This window comes from Oryzias latipes, chromosome 20 (assembly GCF_053564925.1).
Source record: "Oryzias latipes strain Hd-rR chromosome 20, Olatipes_Hd-rR_3.1".
NCBI classification, from domain to species: Eukaryota; Metazoa; Chordata; class Actinopteri; order Beloniformes; family Adrianichthyidae; genus Oryzias; species Oryzias latipes.
In genome coordinates this window covers 18,919,144-18,944,295 of record NC_136256.1, presented here as the reverse complement: position 1 = coordinate 18,944,295, position 25,152 = coordinate 18,919,144, and the positions used below count along the sequence as shown (strand labels likewise).

Genomic DNA, 25,152 nt, shown 5'->3' with positions numbered 1-25,152 from the left:
TTTGCATCTTAGAAACACAATGCTTGAAACAATTTATTGACCTGACGGAGAAACAACAGCAAATACACAAGTGCTCAAAACACAAACAAACAAAAAAAAGAGACTGGAAAATAAGAGCAGAAAATAATACACCAAAGTATTACTTGAATAACCTTTTAAATTTGTTTAAAAAAAAAAAAGTTAAAATATAAAATTAAATAATTTGGAGTAAAAAGGCACACATCTTGCACAGTGTATACAATGCAAAACAATTCTCAAAAGCAAGGGAGGGACTATTTACTGCCAAACATCCTATACATGTGGTTAAAGTGGAGGGATACACAGGACAACACGCGTGTGAGAGGGCGGGGCTTAATTTTGTGCCATGCATTAAAAACAAACACATTTTCAATGTAAATTGCAAACATTTAAACAGCATTCTTCATCACCACAGCATCAGCACTCATTCCAAAGGGATCGCTTATATTGATATTTAACAGGATAACAATTTTTATAGGACTAAAATTCAATGTAAAAATAGAAATGTAAAATTGAATCCAAACAAACATTGTGATGGAGGGTTTTTGCACAGGTTAGAAGAGTCAACAAAGACCAGGTTTTTGTTTGTTTTAGCTGGTTATCCAAAGGTGATCCACACAAAAACAACGTTCTCACGTTCACACAGGTATATTGCATTTCCCTTGTTAAGACCATGTTGAGTAACTGGGGTCGTATTCGTAACATTTGGTTCCTTTCTTCTTGTGCAAAATATACAAAAAACAAAAAAAAAAACACAAAGTATAACACAGACAACTCACTTTAAAAAAATAGCAAACAAATAGAAGCCTTACAACTGGCATTAATTAATGAACAAGAAATCTTTAGCTACTTTACTGAAGGCCCCCCTCCCCATTCCAACTTCTAAATACTGAAACACGCACACCCCTCGTCAACAGTGGGTGTGTGTTGGTGCAATGCTGGAGGTAAACTGCCGTATGCGCGCCCTGCAAAGACAAGCTAAAGATTGGTCCCCAAATCCAAGCGCTACCAGCCCACAGAGTGCTTCTTAAAGGACGAGACCAGCTGCTTTTTCTAACTCTGCACAACTTTGTCTTCCCTCGACGCCGTAAATGCCTTCCTACCCTTAAGAAGCAGAAAAAAGGGTGGGACACGGAGGAAGACCGGACACGGTTTGTTTCTTCTGTTTGTCTGTCTCACATCTGCAGGATGTAACAGAAAAATAGCTCCTAACAATAATGAAAAGTGCATCAGTTCGGATTGGAATCATAAGGTGCAGTCGGAGACGGAAAGTTGCGACACCCACTGTGAAGACACTCTGATGACTGACTCTCTGCTGCAGGAGCAGAAAGCTGGATTTTTTTTCCATCGGTAATTTTCAGTAACAGGAGAGACGACAGCCAATCAGATTGGTCCCCTCCTTTTACGGACAAATGTCCTTCCCTTTAACCAAATATAAGTCACTGCATATCAACACAGAGAAACCACTGAGGTGTAAACAAACACTGTAATTCAGCAAAGTACTGTGGAAATCAAATTAAAAAAAAAAGCAGGAAAAAAGAACACATTAAAGCGGAATTGAGGGTGTTCAGGGAGAAGATTTGTTTGGCTGAGTGCTTGCATGTTCTTTTGGGGAATGCGTGTGGGCTCTTGGCGTGTTGGAAGACTGCTTCCTACTTCCTGCAAAGAAGCGATTTGCATCAGGAAAGGTTCAACTCCTTCCAGGCCTTCTCCGTTTGAAAGCCTGCGTTGGGCCTGTGCTCGCTCCGTAGAGACGTCACAGCCTCGCCAACATTCCAATGAACATCACAACAATGAGAAACATTCAAAACAAGCAAAAATGAAGAACTCCGTTTTGTGTTAGGAACAATAACAAAAAGGGAAAAATTCCAAATTCCCACATTTAAAGCAAAAAAACAACAACAAAAACAACAACAACTGCTTGTATATAAAATGTAATGACTTGGACAAGCTTTGAAGAACCTTACCATCCAAAGTAACACAAATAGAACCAAACAAAGAATGTAAACAAACAATGTTTTGTTTAGCTGCAGTGCGGCACCCCACTGAAACAGAGAGAAGCGAGGAATGAGGAGGATGGATGAGGGAGAGTGATCCGAAGCCATCACAGCACCTTATTACAACTCTGCCTCTATGGTTCTCCTCTCCATCTCTCCTCCACCCCACTCTCCACCTGCCCTCCCTTTCCCATGTGCATCTGTGCCTCTATGTTGCTCAGGAGGCTAAGACAGGATGGTGGCGATGAAATCATAGAACCTCTTGGAGTACTGTTCTGGGTTCACCGTGGAGATCTCTGCTCCGGCCTGCAGATTAAACACAGAAATCCAATATCTGCCTCCCAAAATGACACAGAAATGATTTCCATCCATAACCTGTACACTGAATTATTAAAAGGCTTGATGCTGCCTTTGAACAGAAGTGTCTGCGTGCAGAGACGTACCCCATGTTTGACAGTCTTGGCGGCGTGAGCAGCTTTCTTCTTGGCATCATAATGCTGAAGGATGTCTATAATAGCCATGAAGTAAACCTCTTTTCTGGGAGCACCTGTATTTGAAAGCAAAAGGAGAAATACATTCTGCACCTCAAAGCAACACTAAAGAAATTAAAGTCTGAATTCTATTCAGGTTCACGTGATTTGATCTCATTAGAACCTTCAAGCATCCGCCAGTAGGGGGAGCTCTTTCCTCTTATTTTTAACCATGGCAGTCAGAGGGACAGGTGTCATAAATCCAAATCCTCTATGCAGGGGGTCACTCACCATCATTGCTTTTGATGGCATAGACGTCGATGGAGGGATCAAACTCTCCCGGCGACAGAGGCTTGGTGCTGTCCAGAGTGTTGCTGGGACTGTCGGGGGGTGTCCCGACTCCCCCTCCGTCACTCTCTCCGTCATCCTCCGCCTCGTTATCCTCGCTGTCCACCTCCTCCTGCTCTGCTCGCTCAACGTCATGAATCCCCACCAACAGACTGTAGTCCATGAGCTTTAGCTGAGCCAGGAACTGAAGAAGGTGAAAGGTCAGAAGAGAACCATCAACAACAAGTTTTAGGGAACAAGCATTCCTCATAAGTGAGACATCTCCCACATACCTCCACATCCTTTCTAAGCTTCTCCAGGAACATTTTCTTGTTCTCCCCATCAATGTAGATCTTCTGTCCATCATTGATGAAGTCATTGTCCTTGTAGGTGGGCAGCTCCTTAGCCTGCCCATTAGCATTAGAGATTAGCAACCGAATTACAAAAGAAAAACTACAAGATTAGCTTGAACTGGTAGCAGACAGAGTTTAGTGGATAAACTCAAAAGACCAGCTTATCTGTTCTAGAAAATGCTTTTGAAATTTACTACAATTAAGTGAAGCCAGTGTATTTTGCAAGGACAAAATGCCAATCTATAGGATTCGCCTTAAAGCTGCGGCTGCAGAACCGCGAGCAGCCTGTAGGAGGGAGAAGTGTTAATGTGGGGAGGAGGGGGGGCCTTATGCTAAGTCACTGAGGAAAAAAAAGAGAGCAGGAAATGAGGTAACACGGCAAGAGCAGCAGTTTAGCTACTACAATGACACTACGGCAGCAGGAACTGAGCGGCGACACATAACCTCTGAAATGCGCACAAACAGAACACACACACACCCACATACACACACACACACACACAAAAGATCTCGACATAAAGAGAAAACAAACCCATCACACACACAAAAAAATGGAACACTTGAGAACGCATATATAGACGCACGGACCTCCGGTTGATCATAAATATGGAATGCACAACTTGCTCAACTGATCATGAAACTGATGACATGAAAAAGGAAGATGTGTTGATGGCAGAGTGAAAAAAAACGAATGTCTTCCATCTTTCTGTGCACCCATTGTGACTTTTTTCTACGCAGCCAAATAGGTCTAAATCAATTGATAGCAGAACCCTCACCAGAGTGTTGGATTACAGCAGGCAAACTGAATATAATGTACAGACTCTTAAAGAGTGAACTGCAAGCAGAAAAGCAGAAGTTTATAACAGGAAGCCTGTCCAATCCGAAACATGTTTGAGATCCTTTTCCATAAACCAATAACAAAAAAAACACAACAGTTTGTTGAATAATTTAGGGGGTTAATTACTAATTGTGGGTTTTTCGGATTAGATCAGGGGTCTGCGACCTTTAACCCTTGAAGAGTCATTCGGGTCAATTTTTCACCAACAACAACCCAGTAGGAGCCACAAAGAATTGTTTTGATTTCTCTATTTAGACTGATTTGCATTAATGTTAATGTTACTACTATAATAATAAAATAATAATATGTAAATGAATTGTTGGTATTGGCATAAATAAAACAGACACGAAAACAGCCTTTTTTTTTTCTAAAGATGAAATAAGCGATTCACATAACTTCCTTTCAAAATAAAAGACACCTTGAATCACATAGGATCATCTCAATGCAGCAAATGTAGTAGTAGGTAATGCCAACAGTGATTGAAAAAAGAAAACGGGGCATCTCAGCCAGAAACGTGTAAATCTAACAAAATTAAATTAAATCAGAGGTAATTAAGGGACCCTTACTGTCCTTTTCAAACCACAAGGTGCACCTAAAATCCTTGAATTTGTTAAAAAATAGAATATCCATTTTACAATCTGGCGCGCCTTAATTCTGGTGGTGCTTATGACCTCAAATTGATTGTTAGTTTGACTTGTGATAGGGACTGTTCTTCAACTGTTTGTAAATGAGTTTAATAAAGTTTGAATTAGTTTACTTAACCTTTTTTTTTTTTACTTTGAAGTTTTTTTTATTTAAAGGGTAACTGTATTTTTCATTTACCACAGAGCCAATATGGAGGGGTAAAAGAGCCCCATGTGGTCGCAGACCCCTGGACTAGATCTTCACGACGCTAAAGAAAGTTGCTCTTGATCTATTGTGATGATTTTATGGAAGTGAAGACTTTGCCTTCTCGGTGTTTATTTCAACTAAAGACTTGAAAAGAAAATGTGAAAACACGTCAGTTCATAAATGCAGCAACAGAGTCGCTCTTTGCTTTGTGTTAAAACATTTGTGAATAGAAAATTGAAACCACCACTCCCTACACTGAGAACTGAAAGCATTATGACTGTTGTGCCGTGACAGACGGCACGCTGCACAGCCTCAATCATTGCACTTTTGACCTATTGTCACAACAACAATGATATTCGGTCAATTTAATCTCTTCTAGAAGATGAAATATTAAAACGTATGATTTGCAGGAAATATTGTGACCAATAAAACATTACAGGAATGTAAAGATGATCTCCTAATGGAAGACGTTTGTTCCACTCAGTATTTCAGAAGCGGTAAATGGTGCAGCTAAGTTGGAAGTGCTGCATAACTCAACCGTATGAGGAAAAGATGACTGAAAATGGATGAAATGTGTGCAAAATATGGGTTTAAATTAACAAAGTATAAGCCTGGAGAACACAAAGAATGAGAATGTGCAGCCGAAAAATATTTATAAATATGTATATATACAAAAACATACAGAATATACGGTGCGGCAAAAAAGTGTCTGTCAGTCACTGATTCTACGAGTTGTTCCACCTAAAAAGATGAGAGAGGTTTGCAATATTCATCCTAGTAACACCTTGACTGTGAGAGACGAGAATTTAAAAAAGAATCCAGGAAATCACACTATAGGATAAAAGGGCAGATAACAAGTGTATAATAACGTTTCCTGCAGGTCTTCACCAGGTTTTCACTGGAGCTGTAGATGTCTTTGGGCTGTTTTCAGATTTTCTATTAGAATGAGGTACAGGAACTGGCTAGGCCATTGAAGGATTTTCAATGTTGCCACGCCTTTGTTGCCCGGGCGTGGTCGGCATCATGGTCCAACCGGGAGATCCGGCCATGTCTCACGTCTCACTGATGGAAGGAGCTTCTTTGCACAAAATCTCACCATACATGGCCTCATTCACCCATTCCTTAATGAAGATCATTTGAAGAGAAGCAGCTCCACAGCATGATGCTTCCACCTCCATACTTCTAAGGACTTAGACAGCTTTTGGTTTTAGTCTTGGTGGGGGATTGCAGTCTGACTGTCAAACGGTGTGGACAGGTGACTTTTAAACAGATGACCTGTTCAAACAGGAACCATTCATACAGGTAACAAGTGGAGGATAGAACTTCTTAAGGAAGTAACAGTTCCGTGAGGGACAGAATTCTTGCTTGTTTAGAAGAGTTAAATACTTGTTTTCTGCACTAATACACAAAAACAGACCTTAAAATTATACAATTTGATCTCCTGTTTTATTTTTTGCCTTCCGTCTCTAACACTTGAAGTGTATCTATGACGAACATCACAGACCTCTCTCATCTTTTTAAATGGAACAACCTGAGGAATGCAAAACAGGCGAACACTTTTCTGTACCACTGTGGATATGTAGTACAATGAAATACGTTTATAATAGATCATGCCTAGTATTTGAGCCCTGGTTCTCTTACATCTCTTACGTGTTTCATGGCACAGTAAAAGCGCGTGGCAATCCGCAGTGTTTGCAGCCTTTGCTGAACATTACCAGATTTGGGCCGAGGGGGCGCATCCTCTGGTTGGGTTGGCTGCTAGAAAAGGGGGGAGTGAGGAAGGGATGTAGGGGTGGAGGAGAGGAGAGGAGAGAAGAAAGAGAAGAATGGAGGAAGCAAGTTGGAGGTAAAGGTTCAAGTTTAACAGAACACAAGTGTTTAAAGGGGTAAAGGACTGGAAAGGGTAAAACGCGGAAGATTTGTAGTCTTCAGTGTGTCTGAGTGCATAAAGAAAGAGAGGGTTCACAAATATATTTATTGTTATAGAAGCACTGGCATACTATATTTGCTGATTTTTGTTAAACTGAGCCCCAATTTACTTAAGAGGAGTTCCTACATTTTTAATGACAACCTTATAACATTCACTCATTCAAGGCTCAAAAACTGTCCCAGATTGAGGAATATGCCTTGTATGATCATATGAATGCTGTGTCATAAAAACCACTCAAAACAGGAAGTAACACACCACCAAAGCAATGATACATGATGTGCCATGCCGCGCCCTTAGCGCAAATGTAATTGAGCTGCACGCATACAAATGTTGTGATTGGTTTCAGACGAGTCCATTTTCTAATAATTATTTCATATGTTTAAAGCAGCAAAGCAACGGTTTCAGATAACATCTGATGAACGTAAATCTAAATTTCAAATGAGACAGTAAAATCATCAATTAAGATTTAATTTGAGCTTCAACTATGAATGTACAGAGCTGTGGTCTTCCTTAGATTGCTCACCAAAGAAATGATTTAAACAGAGCTTATAGACACTAATCGAACGATTTTTCAACCAAGATAATAATAGTTATTTTGAGCTATTTTTATCCCCTTTACAGTTTCCTCCTCTATTTAAAATACTTTTTGGTAAGAAATAATGCTGCCATAGAAGCAAAGTTGAACTAGAGTGTATACAGATTGTTTTGAAAGGGTTTGATGGTGCTATTTGGATAGCAACTGCCACTGAAGGATGCAAGAAGTAAAAGAAATTGCAGCAGGTTTTTCTTGCGCTTTTGCTGCTGGTGGGTTCTGGCAAAAGCAAGCAAAGCAAACAAACAAACAAAAATGACGTTGAAATGAATAAACTTTGTTCTGTGCTTTATCAGATCTGGGGTTAAATCTAGGGATTTCATTCCTACATCAAAGGAGATGAGCTAACAGGTAAACTCACACCTTACTCCAGTCGTATTGCTACATGAAAGCCTTGCGTGCTCAACGCTGAGCTGATAAGAGGACAGAATAAAAACTGGTGCTGAGAGTTTCTGAGAAGAAACAAGTGCTCTTCTATGAACCAAGAAAACACAATCTTTACATTTTCCACATTAAAATTCAGTGGGTTAGAATCCACAACATGTCAACAATATAGCTCCCATCACAGCCAAGAAAGACAACAAACATTAGCTGATGTGACGTGATGAGATTATTAAAGAAACAAATTTAGTTCAAGCCCTCTAATGTTTAAAGCTATAAATCCCAGAACAGATAAAGAAGGTGCAAATGAAAGAGGTTGGTTTTCGTCCACATGTAAAGACATTAGAAAGAATGTAGTTCTTCAAGGGATGCACAATTAATTGCATTCCATGCAGACGCATGCATTAAAAGGAGGCCAGCCATGCAGTAGGATGAAAAACTCGCTTGTGTTGTTTTTGTTTGGAAGCTAACACGAGAGAACAATCCAACCCACTTCTGAAAGTGTAATCGCACACCTTCATCGTCGTAACTAAAGCTTTTCAAGACAGTAATCCTTTAGAAGTGGAAAGGCTGAGACAACTGCTCGATAAACTTCAATTATGATGGTTACTCTTTCTGACAAAAAGCCTTTTCAGAGGAATAAAAATTAGCGACAGTTTGTCACACTTTGTTTAAAAGAGTGCCAAACCTTGAGGTTAAAGAAAAACCTTTTTTCTAAGAAAAACTCTTCTGCTGTTTCTCAATTGCATTTGGAAGAAGCAAGTGTGTTGACAGCTGTGCTGCACACAAAAACCCATCCTAACGGCAGACTCACATGTGTGCTGAATTCCCAGCTGCTCTGGCTTTAATAAAGTTTTGCTTTTTGCTTTATCTGCTGATTTCTAAAATTAGTTCAGGGGGGTTTCCCTGATGTCTTACTGCTTGACGCCTGGCATGTCAGACCGACGCAGCAGACGGCTCTAACAGCCACTACAGGGACAGTCTCACAGAAAAAAAACATTCACCGAGCAACATTTTCCAGACATATAATGAAAATAAATAAATATAATAAACATTATTTCAGAACTTAGAACTGTAATATAACTAAAACCACAAGAGGTTAGGTGAAAAACATTCAATGCTGATACTCAAAGTTGCTTAACTGCCAAAAAAAGAAGAAGCAAAATTGGAAATAATTGCAATAAGGTTAAAATTATTGGTGGAAGAAGCTGTGAAATGACTAACGCCAAAAACCCTCAAAAAGATTTAAAAGTCTCATTTTCATCTCCAACATCAAGAAATGTTTCTTATTTTCAAATATTACACAAACAGACGCGCAAAAACACACACGTAAATACACCATTCAGACTCATAACATCACCAATTATACAAGAAGACGAGTTATCAAAGCCACAACAAACTTAAAACACACACTCAACCCGTCACACACAGCCAGCAAGCAGGGATACTAATGGAACGGCAGAAGCAGGGAAAGAGGGGGACAAAACTAGCGTGCAGTGGTTAGAAAGGGATAGAGGTCACGAGGTGGGTCCTGACTTAAGGGGATGGATCTTTTCATCTGTCATTGTTTCCCAAAAGGAAACAAAGCAAAACCAAACTTTGTGTTGGTCCATTTGGGTCGTGACAGTGAACCTGCTAGAAGCTGTGTCTGTTTTTTTAAATACAGGCCTCTTTCCGTCTAACAGTCCACATGGCTTTGGGATTTTGAGTTTATTCAAAGTTTCTGATTGAATTAGGACATGATGAAACTGGTCTGAAAGACAGACACTTCAATAAATGTAATGGTTTGTTTAATCACACAGAGTGCTGATCAAGCAGATCAGGATTAGAACTCTTTTAATACCACACACTGACTGAAATCAAAGAAGTTACCTGAAAGGTATAAAAACACCAGAAATAAAGCACAGGGATTTGATCAAAACTATTTCAGCACACTGGCACTGAAAGGGAAATGAGCAGCTATAGAATCAAAGAGAGATTTTTACCAGAAGTTTCCTACTTTATGTTGTTACTTTTTAAGAATGCACAGATTAGTCAGTGAAGACGCTTAAATATGTGTAAATATGTACAGCAGCTGACTGCGGCTCGCAGTGGCGGGGGACAGTACCTTCTCTTTGTCGCTGGCCTCTCTTGCTACAGTGGAACCCTGTAAAATAGAAATAATTTAAAAGGTTTTATTTCTTTGGCATTTCAAAATAAACATGCAAACAACAGTTTAAGACAAAAACAAAATTAAACCTATATCTTGCCACAAACCATTCTTAGAGGGAGCAAAGAGATGTTGCACTTAAGCTAAATCGTTTCTTCTCTTCTCGTGATTAAAGGTTTTTTTTTAAATAGTTTTTGTAACCCTACGTACCTTGAGATCGTATTTCTTGTAAACAGACAGGCGGTGGGAGAAGACATTGCGTGTAACAATCATGTAGGTCTCATCTCCATCCACGGTGAGTCGGTACATCCCCAGAAACTGAGGCAACAGTGTGTTGCCATGGCATTCCACAATGAACTAATAAACAAAACAAAACAAAACAAAACAAAACAAAACAGAGGGTTAGGTTTTTAAAGTTTAAATTTGGGGGAAATAAGGTGTTCTTCCTTCGCTTAGGTCATTTAACTACATCAAACAAATACATTTGAATGTTCAAAGAACAGTCGTCTAAATGCAAACAATTGTTACGAAATGACATTTGGCAGTCCACATTACCATTGAAACTTCATTCTGGTGGAGCCATTTCAATCTTGTTTTTACCTGGTGGTATTTCTTTAAAATGTTGTGCATTTCTGCCACATCTTCGCTGCTAATAGTCTTGATGACGTAGCGTTTGTCGTAAGACGTATGAAAACGGGCGCCGCTGCGGCCCTGAGCGTCACTGTTCAAAGGAGCGCTGCGTGTCAGAGAGTTCTGCAGACAGAGAGGAAAACTAAGACTACAGAAAAACAAAAACCCTCAAAAGTCCTGTCATGGTACAATGAACGCTGTGAAATTTCCACAGTTGTTACACTGCAGTTTGATGAAGATACAGCACGGCCGAACTTCTCTATGGATTCCTACTTGTAGCTGTGCAGTCTAAACATTGAGGACCTTAACTTTGTGTTTGCTACAGCAAAATAAAACTGATCCAGTATTTACCATGAACTCAACTTCCTGTTCTCCAAAGACCCACTCTGAAGAAAATTATGTTTTTGGTATTTTAAAATGGTCTTGTGGCATTTTTCTCATGCTGGAGGACATGTAGAAAGAAAATTCAGCTTAAAATTTTACTTATTTATTCAAATCGTAAATCAGGAGCAGACGGGAAAAAAAATTGCTGGGCAGGCCACATTCGCTCCATTCCGATGCATCATCCACTTGTAGACGACTAGATCCATGTACGCCTTTGATTTCCTCACCTGACCTGGCATGTGGTTCAAAAGTGGAAGGCTGGATAGCTCCAACATTTTGTTGCACCAGTAATGTTGGGTTGGGAACATCTAACGAACTACTGCCGCTTTGCAGGTTTTTTGATTTTGCCTAAAAAAATCTGAATCGTAATTGAAAGACCGCTGGGAACGCTTTTACAATAGTTTAAAATATGATCAGAGTGGGTCTTTAAGAATTATTATTTACAGTTTTAAAACTTGTTGCTGGTTCAGTAAAGTAAAAAAACAAAAGAAAATGTTTTAAATATTGCACCTTATTTATGACATTACTAAAAAAAAGAAAAACCCTTTTGCCTCAATCCAAAACCATAACAAAAAATCTCCTGTTTACACTCACTGTAACAGTAGGAGGAAATAGTACGTCTACTGTATCGTCATTTGGTCAAATGAAGCTTGTCATAGGATTAGAACAGATTATAGCTAATAGCTGCTGTTGAATGACATAAAAAACAACATTTTTATACCCAAAACAAAAACAGAAAGCTTGTTAAAGAGCAGATGAGGAACAAAAAGAAAGACATAAACAGGCAAACTTTCAGGATGGTGATTTATTTTCCCCCACAGCAATCTAGTCGAGCAAATATGGCTTCAGAATGATCAGTTTGTTAACGTCCCCCACTGCCCACTCCCTGCAGCCAACAGAACCTTAATGTAAACATAAAAAGGACAGCTGCACTGCTCTGGGATACAATGACCTCCAAATACTGCCAACTCACTAACTGCATTCGAAACTGTGGAATTGCTGGCAAAGCATGGAAAAACAAAGAACAAAGAGCCTGACAAAAGATGTAAAAAGAAGAAAAGTAAAACTATGGAAAAATGTCACATTTTAAAGGCGGCCATAATGGGAAAAAAACTGCAAATTAAGAAATGGTGTGTGACTGATGTGAAAACAGGAAAAAATGCTGCAGAAACAGAAAGTTTATACTGGTTATTAGGTAAACAAAAGGAGACTTTGCAAAGAAGTGAAACTAATGAGAGAAATGGCATATGGGTGAAGTAAAAAAAATATGCATTGTTGTCATTACCGAGAATTCCTGATCATCAATACCAAACCGCTCCCGGAGGTTACGAAACACCAGTGGACAGTACTCCTTGAACTTAAAATGGCTGGGCATGTTCTCCCTAGACAACAAAAATCAGGACACAGAAAAACATTTTCGTTAACGTGTGGTTGGGAATGAGGCTGCACTTTTTTGGAAATAAAACCCCAAACTTATTCAAAAGGCTTGCTATATGATAAAAAAGATCTTACTTGTTAAATAGATGGTTGTCCACTTTAATCTTGGAATAAGCCTTGAAATCATCTGGCATGAGCATAATGGGAATCTGAATATGGCTTAACTCGTTTATCTGCGTACAAAAAAGCAAACAAGAAAAAGGATTTGTTAGTAACTCCTTTCATGAAACAATACCGGCAAGGATCATTTCAGCTAATTGAAGTTTTAGACACACTATCCAACCAACCAACAACCACTGGTAGAAATAGAAAACATCCCATTTTTCCACATATAAAGATTGTAAACACTTTTCTTAAGAGATGAGCAAAGTCAGAAATAAAGACTTAACGGGGTAATACAAAAAAATTTAATACGACTACGAAGTAAATGCTTTGAAAACGCTGAAAAAATATGTAAAATTTAAAACATAAAATATAAACTGGTTTAAATTGGTTAAACAAACGGATTTTACTAGTGTTTTAAACCAAACAAAGGTGGATATTTTAACACCTAAAATGATCAAATCAGCAATTCCAATGTTATGACTGATTTGATTTCAATAAGTGCTGCTTGAAACTGAGCCTGAATTAAAACTGAAAGTCTCTTTTTTATTGAAAAAATGAAAACAAATAATAAAATCCCTAATTCTTTAATGAATTTCTTCCTTTTTGTGTGGAATAAGAACAGATTTAGATCATTTTACGTTAATGGATTACAGTTTTTATTAAAGAATGTTCCACTTTCATTTTGTTAAACTTAGTTACTTAAAACGTGTTTTTAAAAACAAACTATTTGGTTTGGATGAAAATTTGTAGAATATATTTTAACAAGTTTAATAAATTCTTAAGTTACATTCAACGCTGACTTGTGAGCTCAGGAATGAGAATGGGATCAATTCAGTATTTTAGCAGTAATACCCATTTTGATGATCAATTATTAATTATTTATTTGCTTTGAAACAAGTAGCTGTAGTAAATGTAGTTACTTGTTTTGAAACAAGAAACTGAAAAGATATCTCCAATACCTTCTAGTCAGCGTTGTGTTGGTAGATTAGTGATCAAGGTTTTAAGTGCCAAGTTATTGAGAACAAACTTTTTTTTTTATTCAGGCAGAGACCCAATGCAATGCTTTCAACACTCTGCGCTTTTTTCTTCTTCTAGTTTGTTTGTTGAAGCACATGAAACCCAAATTGGGGTGGATTGAAAGCAGCTGCTAATGTGTGGTTTCTAAAAAGTCATATGTAAACACATGAGCCATAATGCTGTTGACTCACATTTGACTGAAGACACATTGATTGTAAGTGTTTGCACATTTAGAATTATGGTTTAACAAAAGAGAACTTTCTATGATTTTTTAAAACCTGTCACAAAACAACTGTAATTTCTAAAAAACACCTACAGTACACATTGAAGGAATTTTCACTTGAAGCTGGCCGTGCTTCACACTCCTGCATAGCATAGATCTGTCATTTGCTATGACTCAGCCGGAGAAGCATAAGGTGTGTGTGTGTGCCGGCATGTGTGTATGCTTGTTTGTTGCTACCAACAGACAAGTGTGCTGGCAGGTTGCCCCATTTATGATCTATTAATAGCCTAGCATTTGCCTTGCAATGCTTTTAATAAAGCTGCACCCATTGTGCTCCAATCCTCAGACATTTTTTTTTAACTAAAGGGACGATTAAAAAAAAGCGTTTTCTTCTAGATCAAAATTCTGGACAAAACTTTAGCGCACGTTTTTTTTTACAACCAAACTATTAGCCCTGACACAATGACATCTGTCAAATTTAAACCCTTATAATTCATTTAACTAACTGATGCTTCCTTGTTAGTAGTTTGACATTTGAAATTTTGTGTGGCTTAACATTGTGCATTAAAAAAAGGGAAAACTTTAAGTTTCATTTCTGACATAATCTTGTAACTCGTCGGAATTACATGAGCATCTTTCATCTCCGTTTAGCTTGAGAGCTGCTATTTTGTCGTGCTGTCATTTATAATTATGCTAGCTTGTTTCCTCTGCTCCTTCCAATTCTGTCCGTGTGACAGATCACGTGCAGAAAGGAAGCAGAAGTATGACGAGATTACTTGGACCTCAACGACATCCTCATCCCAAAAGCTTTCTAGCCGTTAATGTTTGGGGTGTTCACAAAACTCTCTCAATGTTCTTTTAATAGCTGGTTCTTCTCCACAAAGAGTCATTAACATCACTCTATCCGGGTGGCTCAGAATCACCACATACACACACAAATACAAATGTACAAGGGGGGAGGGATTCTTTTTTCCATTTTCATGTTTCCAATTAAAACTTCTAGGGTGTAGCTACACAAACCAAACAAACAAATTAATGATAAACAAAGGTAAACAGAAGATGTGTTTTTTCTATTTGTATGTTTTGAGATCATTTTTATTTCTTATTTTACTAATTTGTTTTAAATCCTTGTTTCTGGTAAAGGAAAATCAATACTTTGCATCCTCTTTCAAGGAGGTACTAACTTCTACCAGTTCAGAGTAAATTCTTACTTTTTTTTTAATTTCTTTTTTTTTTGGACTATGAGTCTCATGAACCAGAAATGTTGGTAAGTATTAAAGGCAGAATGTAAACGACCCAACTTTAAAAATGCTACGAGTCACACTGGATGTTGTTTTCCTATTCAATAAGTACACATAAGCAACAAATACAGCCAACTGTTTATCATTTTTTGCTCCTATGCTTCAAGCATCCTAAATTCCATTGCCTTTGTTATAAAATATAAACTACAATGTCAAAAGAAAAAAAATGGAAGATTTAAATTATAGTGACAGGAATAATGTGATAAAATGTGTCAAAAAAAATCAGCTTTTAATACACTAAACAACTCCAAACTCAGCAAGTTAACTCAGCCTCTGTAAAAAAAAAGTCAATGATTGCTGTAACTGCCCTTTGTGATTTCATGAATGTTTTAAAAACAAGGAGAATATTTGATCAAAAGTAGACTACCGGTAATAATACCATGGCAACTTTTGCCTTTTACCAGTTAACCAGACCTAAGCTAACTCATAGACATGAAACGAGAATGTCTGCAGATAATTTACAGATAACTCATACAAAATGTTCCAGCTTCAATGAAGATAAGAGAAGCAAGTTACAGTCAGTGTTTTACAAATCACAGAAATGTTTTCTGTAACTGAAATCCATCCTTGAGAAAGGGAAAAAAAAGATTTCTTTATAAAAGAAACACAGGGCAATATGGAACAAAATGTAGATGTTATGGTAGTTGAGAGAGAGAGAAGGTTAATGTGTGGTGCTTCATTGACTATATTTTCCACGGTAGTACCTTCTAAACTTATATATGTAAAGTGTTATGGTTCTTTTGGCACGTGCATGTATTGCCAAATCTTCCCTGCTGCCATGAAACACGCAGACCCATTTTACACCACCACTTCCTTTAAGTTTACATAGTGAAGAAGATTATTTTCTCAACTCAGCATGAAGCAAGTGTGGGCTGTTCCTCTGTTGGACAGGAAGTTCATGACAGAGCATGCTCTCCGTTAGAGTGGCAAGGTTTGTTCCTGTAAACTAAAAAGTTGAGTCTCTCTTGAAATATGAAGGAATACAAGCACCATATTTTAAACAATTTTGATTTGAACTAATTAGGCATACAATCAGATGGTACAGAAATGAAGCAAACACTTGAAAGCATATAAAAGTTCAGGCAATCTTTATATTCTATGACTTCTTTATTGTATACAATTTGCAATTAAAATAGGATGTGCAATCAATCTAAAAAATCTGTAATGTCAAAGTTATGCAAGGTTACTCTTAAACTGTTTCTATAATAAACACATTGCAATGTTATGTTATTTTTAAAATAAAGCTCACGAAAATATTTTTTTTCCCAGGTAATTTTTGTTGAAATATGAAGCAGTTAATTTAAAGAAATACCCAAACAGTATAACATCAGTTTTACACTACAATGGTTCTAGTCTAAATGGCAGATGCACGGTGATATCAGAAAAAGATCAATATCAGCCCAAAGCCTGCATTAAAGAGGTAGTTTATGGTAACTTCAGATATAAACAGTTCTGCAGAATGCAGTGGGGCACCTGCAACAAACTCCAACATATCAGCAGTGTTGCAACAACCTGTCCTACCCGTCTCTTTTCACCATAAGGATATGCTGTTTAATTTCTGCATCTTTAACTGTTTTATACCACAGGAAGCTTACCTGTAGTGCTATTTGTGCAAAGTTCTTGATGTTCTGCTGAGTTCTGCCTGCCAACTGAGAATTGCAAGCTTTTAGTAAAGATGTGCAGAGATAAACCGAAAGCCCACAGCTTGTGGTTTGCACAAGACATTGTTTAAAGCGAATCTACAGTTTACTGGGAATAACAACAAAGAGTTACCCTTACTGGAAGTTACCAAACATTAAAAAACACAACTGCTTTTGACTAATGAACCAGTTTGCTGAATTGAAGCGTGTTTAACTTTTTGAGGGTTAAACTATCCAGTTGTTTTATATGAATTTTTTCTGGTATGCTTATGAGACTTCTATTTGAGTTTCAAACACATTAAATGTTTTGTATAGATACATTTTTATTACATTTTAACCACAAAGTTTTATTCTGATTGTCAACATTTGTTTAAGTAAATTACAATATGTGTTTCCCCAAATAAAACTGTGTTATTCATGACTGTGACTACTCTTATTTTGATTACAATGGAAATACTTAAACCATTATACTTATTTTTCTGTATGCCATCCTAGAAAAGGATACTTATTTAGTCTAAACTTTGTTTATTGTGTTAAAAGGTGTAGGTGGTAAAAAATAATTTATGAAATTGCAATAGCAACAAAAATCTTATCTGATGTTAATAAACAGACAAAAAAACTTTTCTTGACAATTTAATGATACTAACTTAACATGGCTCTAAAGTAGAATTTTAAGGAGGTTTAGTAAACTGATTTAAATATTAAAACGCTTTTATTTTGCAAAATTTTAGATTACTCTTGCAATAAACTACAAACATTTATCCAAGGAAACAATTAAAAGACCCAACTAAAAATAACTTAAATAGATATTAGGAAAGTTCCGTTATCTTCTATGAACTTAAAAAATGGTCACAAGAAACACCAAGAACTCAAAGAATATTTTTGCTAGTCTGTACCTGAACAGAACCACAAAACTATTTCCTAAGTTCTTGTTTCTGTCTGATTCCAAGGGTTTTACTTGTACAGTCCCAACCTCTCCATTTTCTTAACCCATAATTAAGCACAAATCTTTGTTGTAGAGCTTTCTAGAGATATTTATAGAATGTCTCACTTATACAATGAACAAACACAATTGTCATGAATCAAACAGCTTAAAAGGATACAAAAAGAAAGGAAAGAATGAGAACAGCAGGCAACTAAGCTATCTGAAAGAAAGTTCATAATGAATTCAATCTAAAATGGGCCAGTTAATAAAAAATTCTACTGATGAACAAAAAAACAACAAAATACCGTTTTCTTAGTTTATTTACTCTTTAAGTCAGTTTACATTTACTTTTATCTGCACAAATTTCCCCATAAATTCGGTTAAAAAAACAAAACAAACTAGAATCCCTCTGCCACATCATCTAACAGATTTATAGGGATTAAAACCCCAAAACAATCCAACATCAATCAAATCAACAATTCATTAATGACATAGTTTAGACAAAAGAAACAACTTTCAGTTGAAGCTGTGCTCTTCAATTCTGTCCTAATTAAAGAAAAAATAAATGTTTTTTTATGCCTTTCAATTTGTACATTTTCCTTGCTTAAGAAAAGGTATTACTGTTATTTCTTGCTCCACATACTAATGCCTTTCTAACAGACAGTTGTTAGCAAATGAAACCTATGCTATGATCTTCAACTTCACAACAAAAAATGAAGCAAAATGGAAAAACGTGTATTTTGAATCATGTTTTCAATGACCAGACAATGTATTGCTATTTGTTTTGCATTATCTTTATAAAGAAATACACCCCTATAACATATTTTTATTTTCACATGGCCATAAAGGATATTGATTTTTTTTTTACAGTTTTTAATGGGAAGAACAAATTTCACCTATGGGTGACAATGAGTTTAACATTAATCATTAAAAAAGGTGAATGTATCTGGGTAAAGCTCTAAAAAAATACTGAATTTTTGCTAAATGGTATCAGACAACATTACACCAGTATAATAACTAAATTATTGTTGACTTCTCACTGCTGCTCTGACCCTTCTGTACACACACCGTCAGTCTTTTCTGTGAGCAGCTTGTGATGTAAGAACATTAACATATTAAGAGATATACATGTTCAAACTATTCCCTAATGCTGCATATGACACACCTAGTGTTCTACCATCACATTCCCTTTTTTTGTGCCTTAGGCTAACACTTCTGCTCTTTCTCTTTAAAGCTTGTTTAAGTTCTCACTGATATCAGCAGTAGCTACAAAAAAACATTGTCTGTGGGTTGTTAAATGGAAGAATAGACAGAAGGTCATGGTTAGCTTTTGTAATGTCATTAGCTAATTATAGCACTGATTATGTTATTGCAGAGTTGAATATATTAAAGTGGCAGTTCAAGCCCCATCTTAATACCTAAAAGACAAAACTGAACTCCTTAAACCAGTTAGTAAGTGCTCGACATTAACTTGCCCTAGTAAAGATAGAAGACCAACAGAGGCTACGTTCACACTGCAGGGCTTAATGCTCAATTCGGATTTTTTGAAAAAATCCGAATTGTTTGCTAGACCGTTCACATTTCCAAGTAAATCCGAACTTTTGTGATCTCCAGTGTGACCGTGACACGACCCAAACGAGACCCGCATGCGCAGAAGCCAGAAGAATACTCAACGGTGAACGACGTCACTTGTTTGCGGAGCAGATGTCAACAACAGTGTTGTCAAAAGCGGAGCTCTTTTTGTAATATTAAATTTATTTTCACGAAGGAGCAGCACAATTACAATCTTCTCATTTTAAGAAGGCAATGGAGTCGGGATCGTCTGTACCCACTGTTGTGGAATGGAAATGTGTATGTGTTGGGCCCGCGCGCCCGCGTGTGTGCAAGCGCGTGCCGCGATAGAGAATAGGGGGGGGGGGGGGGGGGGGCAGTGTGGGCGCGCATTCATGTTGTGTGTTACGGAGGACGGTAATAGAAGAAGGTTTCCCCCAAAATAAATGCTATGGACTCTTTATCAACCCGTTCTGGAGAATCTAAGGATCAGAACAGGGAGGAGGAGGAGGATCGCCTCGGGTCCCCTGCGCTTCTGAGCACGGTGACGGTCGGAAGGAGAGAAAGAAAAAAAAGTTATAGCTGTAAAGGTTCAACACCACGCTCTGCCATTTAGCTGGAAAAATTTTCAAAAACCGCCCAGTTGCAATAAGAGCCCTGGAGTTTGGCCTGTAAAGAGCGATCAGCCCAAATATTAATCCAATCGGGGATCTCGCTTCCCTTCCACTGACTGATCTCAGCAGCATCGTCCACCATGGTTGATGTTTACGTTCTCGTTCCCGCCTACTTTAACGCAAAATGATGACGTTTGTTGCGTGTCGATGACGTACGATTCGGAATCAAGTCGCCTGGCCGGTCAGACGGCGGTCGCAATTGAAAAGAACGGCTACAATTCGGATTCAGGACGGCAAACCCACGGGGCCTGGGTCGCAATTGAAAAGATCGGATCTGTGTCATTCAGACTGTCATGAAAAGATCGGAATTGGGCCACTTAGGGGCAAAAAATTCGGAATTGGGTCGTTTCAGCCTGCAGTGTGAACGTAGCCTGAGCCTCATTTTGATCAGACTTTTAAAAATTTACAGACTTTTTAAATGCCTGTCTTGAGTTTTCTGACAGTTTTATTTCCAGCAGATGATGAAGATTTATTTTTTATCCTGGAAAATCTTAATGATTTATGTTAAACTTTAAATAAAGATTATCATAGCACACTCTCTTTAAAACAAACTAATAAAAATATGAGGCCTTTAACGTATATGTGGTATTGCCCCTAAATGTTTTCACACATCCATGGTGTCATTCTATCACATTCACAGGAGTCAAAGTGATATCAGGTCTAAAGGGGTTGATGTCCTTAATTTCCTACAAACCTTGACTTTGTGGCTTTAAATTAACAAAACACACATGATCTGGGTAAACAACAGTTGTTAAAGGCAGATATTTATTTAAAAAAACAAAAACAAAAAGCAGCAGGATACTGACCCCCAACGCCTGAAGTGCAACATCCCTGATCTAGTATGAATTGTCCAAAAGAAATTTTGGACATTTTGGATAAAATATTTTATTCTTTTGGTGATCTGTAATGCTTGCCTGTTAGCAATAGTTTAAATAAGGGTGCTACTTTTTTTAAGTGTTGTATAATCCTTTTGGTTCTAAACAGGTATTGGTTATAGCTGTGTCCCCCATAAAGGGAAGAGAGCAGTTAACTGTGTGTGTGTTTTGTTGATGACTGGAGGGGCTTTGTGCCTGCTACCGAGCAGCCAGCAATCCACACAATGATGCTGTATGCCAAGATGCTTTTTATGGTGAGCCACCAGTAGCCTTTTAGTCCCTTTGTTTTCCCAGTGTTCTCACTGTGTGCAGACACAGCAGGGCCCTTTGGATGGAAGATGAAGGATTGACTGATAAAAAAGTAGATATTTCTCAATGCTGGAATTCGAAACTCTATGGAATTTCCTATCATTCTAAATTATATCTGAGTTTCCGTTGATGTAATTATTTTTTGTGTTTCTCTTAATTGTGTGTAGGGACTGGTTTAGCATGGATAGAGTCCTGATGAACACAATCCAACACGTTTTTTTTTCACTTTAAAAACAGTGTCAGGCATTTTTCTTAAGTACAACTGTCATATCACAGGGTATCAATCTTGATCTGTCCCTGGAGCTCAAGAAATTTAAAGAGGAAAATATTAATGACAACAGCAAAAGCTGTACTTATAGGTAAATCTCTTCTTTATCTTACTCTGCCTAAACCACCAGCTTAAACCCACAACCAGCTGACTGTAATCCAACTACAGACAACAGCTTGGGTAAGGAATTACACCTTTAGATTTCTAACGCTTCAAGACTTGCTTCGCGTGTGCCAATACATAAAGCTAGTCAGAGGTTGAATATTCCAAACTTAAGCACTATATTTACCACAGAATCAAAACAATTGATAGCACTATAAAGGAGAAATTCATCTTTGCCAACCCCCCAAACAAATCAAATCAATTATGTACATAAATAAATCAGTAAGTATTCAAATGTTCACTTTTGCCAGCTCTATTGTACGGTTTAACTAGTAAAGGTTAATTTATATGATGCCGCTGACATTATAAGATTACTTGTGTTCAAAGCCTACCTTTTTTATTTTTTACAATAGAAAAATGTTTCTTCATAGCAGATATTTGGCAAAGGAAAAGACAGGAAGCAGAGATAAGCTGCCTTGCATGACATACAGCCATATGAGCTTGTCTTACATTTGCACAACAGGAAGCCAGAGATGAGTTAGCTGCTCAAAACACCAACAGTTTCAGGCGCACAAGCCCATTTCAAAACAAAAAGCAAGAAAATGGTTGAACTAGGACTAACTATAAGATCAGGACACACTTGCAGCCACATTGTTGCGGTATGATCTTAGTGATGGACAGGCATAATCCTGTTCAGGTCCAATGATAACAATAACCCACAGGCTGATTTACCTTTTGACTACAGCAGCGATTTCATCTCGTGCGTCAAAAGGTTGTGACAAACACGTATGTATCAGTGTTAAAGATGACGATCTGACTCACCGAGTGGTTTACTCCCCACATAAGCACGCTGAGCAGGGGATCGCTGGCACGGAAGAGCTTCACTTTCTGAGCAACAAAGTGCTTTTTCTTGGTCTTCGTTTTACTCGCAATAGATGCGGCGATGCTGCTGGCTGAAGCCATGTTTGAAGCACAATGGCTGGGTATTGCAGTCGGCGTGACGATGCTGGAAGTGTCTTCTCCTAAAAACTGGCACGGCGGCCAAGAGCTCACGATTCAGCAATATCAATACTACTCATTTAATCAGTTTGCAAGCCAAAGTGGTCGTAGCCGCTCCGTCTCTAGTCTTAGCCCCTCACAAAACGCATCTGAAAATACAGCCCAAAGTTGAGAACTCCGAATAGGACTAAATAAAAATTCATCTATAGGCTATCACAGCCCACATCGCCGCTCTTCCTTCCTTGACTGGTCTGGAGCGCTCCGCACCCCTGCAAGTCAAGCTAGCACTGAGCTGGCATTAGCAAAACCGATTAGCCTGCAGCTAGCTAGCTCACGATAAATTTCCTAAAACTAAGAAACGTAATAATAAACGCAGAAAGTTCTTCTATTATACTAACAAATAAACTATCAGGTCTCGACACAATTTAGCAAGACAAAACATAAATTAAACGAAACACCTATTGCTTGCTCTGCACTCCCAGCTAGCATAAGCTCAACCGACCATCGGTCATCAAACAACGGCTCTAAGCAGGGCAGGACTCCGGCAGCCCGCGAGCCACTGCTGCTCTGCAAGCTAACTAAAGCTACTAGCCAGCTGCTAGCTACTAGCATGCAGCCCAGTCCTCCTCCTTCTCCTCCTATGCGTTTGTGGTCAGTCCGTAGAGATGACAGAGGTATATCCTAAAATGTTCTTGTTTCGTTTTGAAGATAGGGAAGAGGAGGAGAGGGGGGGAGGGAAATGAGCGAAGGACGAGATAACGTCAGCGGGTGGTCAACTCCACTTGAGCAGCATTGATGTTCATGTGTGGGGCTGTCAACTGACAGCTCGGCCGATGGGGAGTGACAGCAGGAGCATTGCAGTACGGAGCTCTGATTCGCTGCAACTCCCCGCCCCATCCTCCTGCCATCGGACCTGTTAAATCACTTGACTTGGCTTTTGCGATAGCAATTACTACATTTGTTCTTACTTTTTATCTATATTCACTACTGTAAATCGTGTTAAAATCCGACTCTAATCATCTTTTGATTTATTCTTTAAAAAGTGGTCTTTTAATTACCATTATGCCTTTTTCAGAATTTTTTTTATGTGTCATTTTCTAGGACATAGTGTTTGCAGAGCGGCAGCAGTTCACAAGAAAACCGTCTCTGAGTTATGGGTGGGACTGTTGGCAGGAGGTAAGCCTGCTCTCATATCCCATCATTCCTTTGTTTACACTCTCTCCCGCTAGCTTACAGCCCCTCACACGCCCAGCCTAACATTACCGGTGCGATAAAAATGTCGAGCATTATGGGAGCTATCCAACCGTATAGTTTTGAGCCAGATACCAGCTCAGACGAGGAGAATGAAGATGGAATCCATCAGAATTGAGCAGAGAAGGGAGCTTGTGGCCTGCCTGCCATAGTAGCTTCTAAGTCACAGCTACAAGGTTTTCCAATAGCATTTTTCTGTCTGCTCCTGATTCACAATGATTTGAATAAAGAAACACTCAGAAATGCATTAATTTTCCATATTTATATATTTTGAGAAAATGCTACAAGAGCATATTAAAAACACAATTTTCATCAGAGTGGGTCTTTAAGGTTTAAAATGATATTTCAATTAGTGTTTTTTTTTCTTTCGTTTTTGCTCTTGTAGTTGTGATAGATCATCAGAGCTCAGGCCTGACACCTCATTTTGTCACGTGAGCCAAAATGAGTCAAGTGTGTGACCGGCATTCAAACCTGCAGAGTTAATGTCTGCAGAGGTCATTTGGTTTTTCTGGTGCTCGCTGACATATTGCTGTGTCAGTAGCTCTCTAAAAGCAAGGAGGCCTCAAAGTGCTGATGCTGCGTGGACCTCATTTGTTGAATAAGTCATTCCTCACTGTGACACGTTTATAGCTTCAATCTTTTTCTATTTGGTGGGAAGTCCTTGTAATCTTTAACATTTGCCCCAATCATGTTATGCAAGATTAAAGACTTATGTAACTGCTAAGACTGCTAAGGGTTTTTTTTGGGGGGGGGGATTCACTAGTTTTCCATAGTAAGATGTGCCATCTTTCACTAAGGTGACTTTCTTTGTTCAGTGTCTCCCCCTGTTGTTAGGAGACAGGAACAAAATTTCTTTGAACTTTCTTCAGGCTCCTCAGTCTAATCCAGGGGTCTGCAACCTTCAGCAGTAAAAGAGACATTCTGGCCGATTTTAAACCAGAACCCAGTCAAAGCTGAAACGCCTTACTCCACCCTTTAGGAAAATATAGCTCTGCTTTGTATTTATGCTACTTTTAAGCCCACTGAGATGACTATTGTCGTAAATATTGGACTATATAAATGAAATTGAACTGAATTTGAATTGAAAATGCTAAATGTAAAAAAAAAAAAACTATTAATTTGGTGCAAAAAAACAACAGAAAATACATGTTTTTTGTAAAAATGAAATAGACACCCCATGCAACATAAGATCATGTTTCTGCAGCAAATGTAATCCAATGGCAACTTTTACCCACATACCACTACTGTTTGCCTGAAAATAAACAACAGGACTTCAATGGTTTATTAAAAATTTGTAAAACATGTACAAATAAGTAATTGTAGCAACTCCTCTCTGGGGAGCAACTAAACTTATTTAGCAGTACATGTGGTCTTAACTTTGTCCAATTAACCCTTGTGCTATCCTATGACCCCAACCCTACGTGTTCTCCCTACCATGACAAAGGTGGATAAAGGTGAAGAGGATTTCATGTAATCCATGGACACCAGTAAAGATCGCAAATCATTGAAGAAAAAAGGTTCAGTGCACTGTCTAGTGGGTATAGATGACCCAACTCCCAATGGTAAAGTGCCTAG

The 25,152-nt window shown here is 38.2% G+C and overlaps 1 protein-coding gene across 3 annotated transcripts; it reads right to left on the bottom strand.

Moving 5' to 3' along the window:
• pip4k2aa (phosphatidylinositol-5-phosphate 4-kinase, type II, alpha a) lies at positions 1 to 23,276 on the bottom strand. 3 transcript variants are annotated; one of them, XM_020712687.3, is made up of 11 exons: positions 22,150 to 23,235; positions 12,413 to 12,510; positions 12,186 to 12,282; positions 10,487 to 10,639; positions 10,097 to 10,243; positions 9,845 to 9,883; positions 6,476 to 6,592; positions 3,106 to 3,219; positions 2,777 to 3,017; positions 2,459 to 2,562; positions 1 to 2,321 (listed from the first exon to the last, which is right to left on the bottom strand). In XM_020712687.3, exons 1-11 carry the CDS (start codon positions 22,288 to 22,290, stop codon positions 2,241 to 2,243), a joined length of 1,332 nt encoding a protein of 443 aa, XP_020568346.1. In that variant the 5' UTR covers positions 22,291 to 23,235; the 3' UTR covers positions 1 to 2,240. The 3 variants fall into 3 exon arrangements, with proteins under 3 accessions (XP_020568346.1, XP_020568347.1, XP_004081045.1); XM_020712688.3 differs by having other exon boundaries at positions 6,476 to 6,589; XM_004080997.5 differs by lacking the exon at positions 6,476 to 6,592 and having other exon boundaries at positions 22,150 to 23,276.
• Between the last annotated feature and the right edge of the window lie 1,876 nt (positions 23,277 to 25,152).